The 10,835-nt window shown below is 42.1% G+C and overlaps 1 protein-coding gene across 3 annotated transcripts in view; it reads right to left on the bottom strand.

Annotated features, from left to right (window-relative positions):
* Window positions 1-6,098, bottom strand: part of cdkn3 (cyclin dependent kinase inhibitor 3) — a 30,876-nt gene extending 24,778 nt beyond the window's left edge. For 2 of the 3 annotated variants that reach the window (XM_072568745.1, XM_072568747.1), the window contains exon 1: window positions 5,330-5,958. In XM_072568745.1, the coding sequence (XP_072424846.1) occupies window positions 5,330-5,341 (12 nt within the window). In that variant the 5' untranslated portion in view covers window positions 5,342-5,958. The other variant, XM_072568746.1, reaches the window with a different exon arrangement.
* Window positions 6,099-10,835: the final 4,737 nt, after the last annotated feature.

Raw genomic sequence — 10,835 nt, 5'->3', positions numbered from 1 at the left:
AAAGTAGTAACCAATACAAACACAACCAATCAAATCATGCTTATATAAACAATCAATGGCAAAACAGACAAATCAAATTATCAATTAATTTTTTCAAAATTGCTTCTGCCAGACTTTATTTCCCTCACTTAAGTGTACAGAACTGGTACATGAAATCTAAAATAAAACTTCTCAAATTTACACAATATGTGCTAAAAATGTCCTGTCCCAAGTCTTGATCTCGTACTACTCCTTTCTTGGCAACTTCATATCTGCTTCAATCTCAAGAAAGTTCACCAGCATTTAGTGTACTGGAGACTTACCTGTTCTGTTGGAAGGAAGGCAACATGGAAGTGTAGTGATTGGAACCAGGTGGACCTCATTAACTATGAAGTCCTTGATTGGGGTTGTTAACCTGGGCCAATCAGGAAAGGCCTGGCTGACCAATATGACCAGGGATTACAATCTCCTCAGTTGAGGACTGACTCCAAGCTGGTTATCAAAGCCAGTGTGCTGTGCACGAGTGCATAAATGGGATCTGGACCCTATGCAGCTTTTTTCAGAGGCAATGGGAGAAAATAGGACATGCCTGAAGAATATTTGCTTGCAACTTTCATCTTGGAGATGGAGTAAGCATTTTGGCATCTTTATTTGAGAAGCTTGACTCACTTGATTTTTCTGGGCAAATTACATTGGGGCAGACGAAAAGCAACGAGTAACCCTTCTGACTGCATGTGGACCCAGAGCATTCTTGGTTATAAGGAGGTTAACTTTCCCAAAGGCACTGGACAGAAAACTTTCCAATAGTTGACAATGTTGGTTGAGGTATATTACGATCCTAAACCTTCTCTATTCCTGAGAGACTAACAATTTTATTTGGGTGTTAGAGAACTTGGGGGAATCCATATTGGGATTTTTAAAACGAGGTTAGCACAACATGGTTTGTGATTTGGGTTAGCCCTGAATGAGAAGTTATGAGCATCATTTGCAATACACAAACTCCCAGAAGTATTGATCAGGATAATGGGATGTCAATTACCAGCAGAAAATTCCAATGTTTCCTAAAGTCTAATGGTATTCAGAGCATTAGGACAGCTCAATATCCTCCATTGTCCAACGGTCTAGCGGAAAAAGTGATCCAAATGCCAAAGGCAGGCTTAAAGAAACAGCCTACAATGTCAATTGAAACCAAACTGTTCCTGTTCAACTCTAGGTCCACCCCACATGCAACTACATGGCTCCAGCAGTGTTGCTGATGGGCGGAAGACTCCACACCAGGTTAAACCTGATATTCCCAGACTGTTGGGGGGGGATGCGTTGGGCAGAGGGGGAGAAGGGTGAAAGAGCAGCAGGAACACTATTGCTAGCCACATGCCTCCTTGAAGTGAGACAGACAATTTAATTCAGGGGATGACATTTGGTGCCAAAACCATGGAAATATCCCTGTATGGGTACGAGGTCAGGTCCCATGACTTACAAAGCTCAGGTCAGTGATACAGTCTTAAACAAACATGTGGATCACCTGAAAGCTATTACCACACAAATGAGGAAGGAGCAAAACATGTCTGGTCCCACATAACAGCCAGAAGGCCTGGCAGAAACCACAAGTGCTCCCTCTCCACCTAGTGCTGAGGAAACCTCAGCATCCGAAACATTAGCACCAGAAGAGAAGGAGACTCTTCCAAGACGTTCCGGATGCAAGACACGAGCCAAAGGCCAGTACACATCGCCAATGTCTGAGTCAGAGCTGGAGAAACCAGTTCCAGTGCAAAAGTATCACAAGAGAAGCTACAAGCAGCAGACCAGGCCTACATCCCCTGAGGGGTGGGGTGGGGTGGGGTGGGGTGGGGTGTGGGGGCGGGATGGAACTACGTTAACTATGAGGTTCTTGATTGGGTTTCCTGGGCCTATCAGGAAAGCCTTCTTTTTTTATTTCAAAAATATACTTTATTCATAAAATTATTTGGATCTCTTTATTTGGTCATGCCATTCTTGTGCACACATTGCATTGCTTTACATACAGACACCAAAATTTATTTTTCCTATATACAAGTCTATACATTCCTATATACATTTACTATCCAGCTCTTCTGCTGAGGCGTCAGCGGAGCCCATATGACTGGGTGGGCCCCCTGTTCTTAGGCAGACAGATGTTACACGGTTGACTTTCCCCACCGCGTCTTGGCAACAACTGCCCCAAGCTTCAGCGCACCCCTAAGCATGTAGTCCTGGACCTTGGAATGTGCCAATCTGCAACACTCAGTCGGGGTAAACTCCTTCAGCTGGAAGATCAACAGGTTTCAGACCGCCCAGAGAGCATCCTTCACCGAGTTGATGATCCTCCAGGCACAGTTGATGTTCGTCTCAGTGTGCGTCCTGGACAACAGACTGTAGAGCACGGAGTCCTGCGTCACAGAGCTGCTCGGGACGAACCTCAACAAACACCACTGCATTCCTCTCCAGACTTCTTCCAGAAGGTGGTGTGTGACAGTCTCATCCCCATCGCAGCCACTTTGAGGGCAGCGTGTGGTGCGGCAGAGAGTCTGGGCTTGCATACAGGATCTCACAGGCAGAGCCCTTCTCACCACCAGCCAAGCCATGTCTTGGTGCTTGTTGGAAAGTTCTGGCAATGAGGCATTCTGCCAAATGGCTTTGACTGTCTGCTCAGGGAACCGCTCAATAGGATCCGCCCTCTCCTTTTCCCAAAGGGTCTCAAGGACACTATGTGCTGATCACTTCCTGATGGACTTGTGGTTAAAGGTGTTTTTCTTCATAAACTTCTCCACGAAGGACAGGTGGTACGGAACGGTCCAACTACTCGGAGCGTTCCGCAGTAGCGAGGCCAGGCCCATCCTTCATAACACAGGTAGAACCTCAGTACGTAGTGACACTTGGTGCTTGCATACCGGGGATCCATGCACATCTTGATGCAGCCACACACAAAGGTGGCCATCAGGGTGAGGGTGGCATTGGGTGTGTTTTTTCTCTTGTTGGCCAGATCATTATACATCGAGTCCAAGCCTTCACTCTCCAATATGACCAGGAGATTACAATCTCCTCAGTTGAGGACTGACTCTGAGCTGGCTGGTCATAGTCACTGTACTGTGCACTAGTAAATAAAGGGTGACTTGGTAATGGGACACTGGACTCTGTACAGTTATTTGAGGGAACTATAGATTTCACCTTATTTCTGAATAAGCAGGGAAAAAAAAACCTATTCTCTCTGGATACTGTGTGGAGAGCCACATAACCACCAATCTAGAGAAACATTCAAAGTTTGTGAGAAGATTTGTAGCTCGGGTGCTCATTGTTGTGGTTCTGTTCGCCGAGCTGGGAATTTGTGTTGCGGATGTTTCGTCCCCTGTCTAGGTAACATCCTCAGTGCTTGGGAGCCTCCTGTGAAGCGCTTCTGTGATGTTTCCTCTGGCATTTATAGTGGTTTGAATCTGCCGCTTCCGGTTGTCAGTTCCAGCTGTCCGTTGCAGTGGTCGGTATATTGGGTCCAGGTCGATGTGCTTATTGATTGAATCACTACCAGGGACACCAGAACCTGCTGGACATACAGAACAGGCAACAGGACGGGGAACCTATCAACAAAGACGGCATACTCAAACTACTGGACCTGTGCCTCACAACACACTTCACATTCAACAACCAAATATATGAACAAATCAACGGCACACCCATGGGCTCACCCATCTCTGTACTCCTAGCAGAAGTGGTAATGCAAAGGTTAGAACAAACAGTCTTACCGCAAATTCAACCCAAACTCTGGGTCAGATATGTGGATGACACCTTTGTAATCATTGAAAACACAAAAATAGAGAACACACACCAGATCATCAACGCCACACTCTCAGGAATCTGATTCACTAGAGAGGAAGAAAAGGACAACCAACTCCCATTCCTAGACGTGATGGTACAGAGAACACCGAACGGAGAATTCACCACAAAGGTTTACAGGAAAGCCACACACACAGACCAAGTCCTAAACTATGAAAGCAACCATCCCAACACACACAAAAGAAGTTGCATCAAGACACTGTTCAAAAGGGCCACAACACACTGCAGCACACCAGAACTGCAAAAAGAGGAAGTACACCAATACAATGTATTCGCCAAAAACGGATACCCCCGCAATTTCATCAACAGATGCCTAAGGGAGAGACAACGGAACGAGGACATGCCGCAACCCAAAGGACTAGCCACACTACCATACATCAAGTGCATTTCTGAACTGACAGCCAGACTACTGCGACTACTAGGACTCATAACAGCACAGAAACCAACAGCCACTCTCAGACAACAACTCACCAGAACAAAGGACCCGATACCCAGCATGAGCAAAACCAATGTAGTGTACAAAATCCTATGCAAGGACTGCACAAAACACTACATAGGACAAACAGGAAGCCAGCTAACGATCCGCATCCATGAACACCAACTAGCCACGAAACGACACGACCAGCAATCCTTAGTAGCCACATACTCAGATGACAAGCAACATGAGTTTGACTGGGACAACACTACTATTATAGGACAAGCCAAACAGAGAACAGCCAGGGAATTCCTAGAGACATGGCACTCATCCACAGCTTCAATCAATAAGCACATCGACCTGAACCAATATACCGGCCACTGCAGCAGACAGCTGGAACTGACAACCGGAAGTGGCAGATACAAATCACTATAAATGCCGGCGGAAACATCACAGAAGCGCTTCACAGGAGGCTCCCAAGCACTGAGGATGTCACCTAGACAGGGGACGAAATGTCTACAACACAAATTCCCAGCTCGACGAACAGAACCACAACAACTAGAGGAACATTCAACAATAATTATGCTTAATTGACCATGGGATATGTTTAGCACAGAATGTTGCTGAACAGGCTTTAAGGAACAGACCATGTTTATAGATAAATATTGTACTACAGTCCTATTCCAGGCTCCAAGTCCAATTTGAACAACATCACAGCTCAACATTAAAAATAGAAACTCAAGTCTTTCAAAGATGGATGAAAAACATTTGCAGACGCATAGTTTAAAGGGGTAACTTATTAGGTTCAAGAGAGAAGTTGAGAAGGAAATTAATAGAACCGATTGCATTGTAATGAAACTGGAATGCAGCGGATGGATTTTATAGATGAACAAATACAAAACAAAAACACTGCTACCCTTCCTTCAATAAGATTTTCTTTGAAAGCTACTTTGTCCAAAATTTGAAAGTCAGCCACAGAAATTACAACTTCCAAGTAATACCATCCAGTGGAACTTCATACTCCCGTGTCACCCCATCCAGTGAAATCCAACATCACATAACACAATCACAGCACATTTGGCCCACACTCACCAGGTTCACCATGCCTTGCCAGTTTGCCTTGACCCACTCTTTTATTTCGCAATATATTGTCTCCTTATTCCTATCACTATCTCTTGTAGGCTGTCTCCTGAAATCTCTTTGCTCTACCTCCTGTTGTCTTCCAGTGTTCTCTTACTGCTGTACCTCCCTGTATCTTCTATAGTGCATTTCTACATCTCTGCTGAGTTTTCCTGATGCTCCATCTCTTGTTATATACCTTCTTACTCTTCTCTCTAACTTCTTTAATGCATATGCCCCGTGTCAAATTTCTGCCCTGTCTCTGTATCTCTAACTCCAGCCCTGTAACTTCTATATCTAGCTGCTCTCTCTATAACTCCGACTCAAACGTGTATCTGTCGTTGTATTCCCGTATCACTCTCTCTCTCTACCACTGTTATTGTCTGTCTATGTATCTCTCTGGGACTCCTGAATCTATCTACCCTATCTCTCACTCAATTTGTGTCTCTCTCTCTTTGTATTTCGCTTTCACTCTCTCTCTCTTATTCCTGTACGTATCTATCTCTCTCACACTGTTTCTCCGTCATTCCTCTCTCTGCATCTAAGTACGTATCTACCTCTCTCTATGTATATATCTCTCTATATAGTTGTCTAAGTCTCTCTCACTTACCCCTTTCACAAATACGTTTACAGTCGGTACTTGTTTAAAAAAAAACCTGTATTCCCACGGCCAGCTTTGATTGGCCAATTCTCCACATTCTGGGCGGAGACTGGATGCACAGCTTCTGATTGGCTGGCCTTTGGCGACTTCTCTGTTGTGATTGGACAGTTCCTAGACACGAGTCAGGAAGCAGGAAGCTGGAGGCTGACTCATTCTCCAATGCTTAGTGTGTGAGAAATAGAGGGAGAGAAATGTTTGTTGTTTTTATTTTTCCCCTCCTGCACCCAAGAGGGCTTACAATAATACTTACGTTTTGCTCGAATGACCCGTAGCTGTGTTAAATTTTTTTTCTAATATACAATGATAAGACACCATTGTTTATAGATTTTATTATTAATTTTTTCCATCAACAGGAAAACAGCCATATGGTTAATGAAACATTTACAAGCAAAGCCTGTTAAAGGGCCAGAGCGATTTCATATCACATATCAAATGTGAATCGTACAGTGGAGGATGAGGATTGTGCTATGGAGATGACTATTATTTTAAAAGGATCTGGTCAGGTCTATAACAAGGACATAGGGAGGACCCCTATTCCATTTGGAGAACCACCAGGATGGGCAGTGAACACTGAATAGCCTCTTAGGCTGCAGTTTCTGTTTTCCATGTGGGTTATAATCGCAAATTGATTTTCTGAAAGAGTGATGGAGCACCTTGAATTGTACATTTCAAAGGTAATTGGATATTTACTTGAAAAGGAAGTTCCCAGTGTTGTATAAAGTAACTACAAGCACTAAGATGTACAAATTAGAAATAGAAGTAGGTGATTCAGCCCTTTGAACTGCTCTGCATTCAATAAGATCATGCAGGGCTGTTCTGTGTTTTGAATACCACATTCCTAGCCACTCCTGATCAATGCTTGGGACAAGGAGATACATCAGGGCCCAATAACTGGATCCTGGAATCAGTTGGGAGCAACTGTTCTCACATCATGGGTGGGGCTACTGTATTTGTGTCAAAGGCTGGGACTTAAAGGGTCACTGAAACCAAAAGTTAACTGATTACTCTGCACAGATGCTGACAGACCTCCTGAGCTTTTCCAGCAGTTTGTGTTTTCTCCATAAACAGATGAGTGATGTATACAAAGTGTAAGAGGCACAGGTTAGTCAATAATGAACAACTAAGACAACTTGGGTTTCTACAGCAACTTTGAAAGGGAAATGCCAGATATTTTATAAGTGATTGGAACAAGCTCCAAGCATGAGGTTTATGGAGAGTGACTAAATAATTAATTTTTAAGAAAGTTTTTGAACTGGAAAAAAGTGAGTGCAGGAATTGATGTTCAAAAAGTCTGCCATTAATGAAATGGAGAGAAAATCCTAATTAAGGAGTGTGTGATCTATTTTGCAGAGTTACAGGTGTAAGGTAAAGAAATTTGTAAGCCAGGATGTGCATTTTAAAACCTGAGCTGAGATATAAGGAACCAGTAAAGGACATTAAGGAGCAGGTGACAGTACAGAGAGAGAGAGACAGACAGACAGATAGACAAAGACTACACAGCCCTCGATACAGATTATTCCAAACAGACAACTCCGCTGACCAAAGAAATGTTTCCTCATCTCAACCCTAAATGGCTTGTTCTTTATTTTGAACTGTGTTCCCTAATTCAGGGAAAACAGTCTTGTTGCTTCGCCCTGCAAGAATCACCTCTCAATCTTTTAAACTCCTCAGAATAAAGACAGAGACCACCAACCTTTCCGCACTGGGTCAGAAGTTAATTTTGTGAACCTTTGTTGTACTTTCTGTATGACAAGTACATCTTTCCACAAGGAAGGAAACCTAAACTGTGCACAATATTCAGGTGTGGTCTCTCCAGGGCTCTATAGAAGCACAGGAAAACATCTCTGCTTCTGCAGCCAGACCATTTAGCTCAAAAATCATTTACCTTTTTAATTGCTTATTGTAGCTGCATGTCAACTTTCAGAGACTCAAAAACAAATGCACCAAGTTCCTTCAGCCTCTCACCATTTAAGAAATACTGTCTATTTTTGTTTGTCCTACCAGAATGGGTAGCTTCAAATGTCTATGCATTGTGGTTCATCTGTAAGCTGAACTTGCTTTATTTAATTCTACCACAGAAGTTTTAGTTCAGAAGCATAAATCCCAGTCAATAACCAGGCATTCAAATTTCTTCTTAAAAATGAATGGCTTTCCTCAATAACATAGCAATGCTATAATTACACCTTTCTCCTGTGTAGAATATTGTGACAAGTTAACATGGGCAGCTTCCATTTTAAATATGGATAGTAGTATGGGCAAATAAAACAAGGACAACAAGGTGACCTCAAAATGGTGACTGAATTATGTCTAAATACCAACCCTTCCATCAAATGTCCAACTTTCTGCTTCAGTTGAAGACCAAGTAAATGTAGATGTTTATTTACACCACCAAATGGAAATTAGTCGTAGCCATTGACTGCCTGTCATTCCTACATCACATACCTAACACTAATTTTCCACTCAATGTTCATAATTAAAATCTACTTTAGTATTTCTTGCTTTTGGTATATTTTACAGCACATTTCCCCTTCAGCATCCTGCTTTCTTATTGTCACACTTTGATAGTCTTTCATATTAATATTTACAATTGGGTAACTCCAACAAATGTACTACCATTTTAGAATTCAAATGTCCACCCTTGTATTTGGCTTTGTCACTGTAGTTCCAAAATCTCTTGCCACTAGATGGTGCAGATGCACAAGGATGTATGTTACCAGCATTATGTTGCTGGACCCATTGTAACACAAGTTGCTCAGACCTGCACAATATTTTGCTTCCTTCCCTTAAACACTGGACATCTTTCCACCCCCGATTTCCACGTTTAATTCCTAACTTTTCGCATTTCACTTGATAAACTGGTATCTATAAATCTCAGCCCACTGTCAAAGCCTTTGCCTCAGGTCATTGGATTTCTGGCTCTTTGATTTTAGGTTGAAGCTAGCCACCCGACTCAATCTGAGCTCTTTGTTTTCCCTGATGAAGAAATTGATTTGATTTGGCTACTTGTGTTACAATGGCTCCAGCAACATAATGCTGGTACATACATCCTTGTGCCTCTGCACCATCTAGTGGTAAGAGATTTTGGAACTACAGTAACAAAGCCAAATATTAATTGGAGGCTCAGCCTACCTTTTCCCCTCAACCTTTGATTTCCTTGCTTGTATAGTACAGATAGTAATACAGGTATCTTATAATGCCATAGTTTGGTTCCCGTGCGATCTCGCTTTGTAAGAAAATCATGCGACACCAGTACCATTTAAACTAATGGGGCCAGAATAGTGTTATAGCCAATCCAGGTAAGGAAAGTTAATGTTCCATAAATTTCGGTCTAAATTTGGCGATCATGTTATAGCCAATTCGTATTGTAGAAACACATTCTGTAGGAGACCACCTGTATTTAAATGTGCTCACGTACCACTTACCATTTCAAGTTATTGGAGAACACTCAAATCTCCAACATCTCATCTTCCCATGTCTTCAAACACCGCCCACTGCATATCTGACAGAATTTGCAGATGTTGTATTGGACTTAGCATCTCAGGACCCACTGAACTGGAGTGGAGGGAAGTCATTGTTGATCTCGAGGGACTGCCTAACAAGAAGACAGCAAATCGATTAGATTGTGATAGGTGAACCCAAATCTTGTTGCCTCAATGCCAGAAGCACCTGACCTCAATTCTCATCTTCCATTTTTACCCCCAATAGCAATGACTAGCAGGAATTTCAAAAGGAAGCAAATATTTACATAATGGTACATAATGATGTAAGAACTTGTATGAAGTCCCAGTGTTAAAAGCAGAGAGCTGCGTGTTCATATTTTTAGGCTGTGTTTTCTCAAAGGTGATTCATTGTGCCCAGTCTGCCATGGCTCAGTGACTTCTCTAATACAACCTTCTGCCCTTCCCTTCATAAACTATGTCAACGGCCAAGGGCTGTCTTCAGGGCCAGGAGTGGGAACTATTTTTCTCAATGTCAAGATTCAGCATTTTTAAAATTTTCACTGTATTTTCCCAGCTTTCTCACCATGTCGCACAAGAGAGTGGAAAATTCAGCCCGTAGTAATATCAAAATTGACATTTCTACTCAAGTACTTTTAATGTTTGAGGTTAAATTGCTTTGGAAAGTAAACTCCTAATGAAAGTCAATTATTGGGTCTGGGATCATGAAGCAACAGGAATGACAGCTAGAAAGGGCATTAATTCTGTTACACCTGCTTATTTACATTGATTTATTCATTTCTTGTAACCTTTGTAATTTATCCAGTGCTCCCTGAATTTATTAGTTTACTGGTGCCTGCTCTTCATTTGTTGACTTGTCGGTGTGCTCAGTTCCAAACTTAAGATAATTCAAAATTGTTCTCCTACACTTTAAAGAGTTGAATTATTCACTAATTTGAATTAAGCAGTTTTGGAGATGAGTCACCCACAGAGCCAACATACTGGATACTTAGAGCATTGACTGTATAAACCTTCACAGCCGATTTACAAACAGAACATTGTCACATATGGTACGTACAGAACATTCTGTACCATTGAGAGGAGATAACGCTTTAAGATGATAGATCAGGAGATGGCCTGTCAAAGGGAAAATATAATTATGAGAATCTTATCCATATGTATGCTTTGAAAGACCCAAAACTAAGAAGGAGCTGAATGATGTGAGCTGTGTTGGTTCTAATGCCTGACTGATTTTTTTTTAATTTCAAAAATATACTTTATTCATAAAATAATTTGATGGTCTGTACAGTTGGTCATGCCATACATATGTAAACATTTACATACAGAGATCAGAATTTATCATTTTTATACACAGGTCTGT

The sequence above is a fragment of the Chiloscyllium punctatum genome, chromosome 4, assembly GCF_047496795.1.
Source record: "Chiloscyllium punctatum isolate Juve2018m chromosome 4, sChiPun1.3, whole genome shotgun sequence".
NCBI lineage: Eukaryota > Metazoa > Chordata > Chondrichthyes > Orectolobiformes > Hemiscylliidae > Chiloscyllium > Chiloscyllium punctatum.
This window is presented reverse-complemented; position numbering and strand designations above follow the sequence as displayed.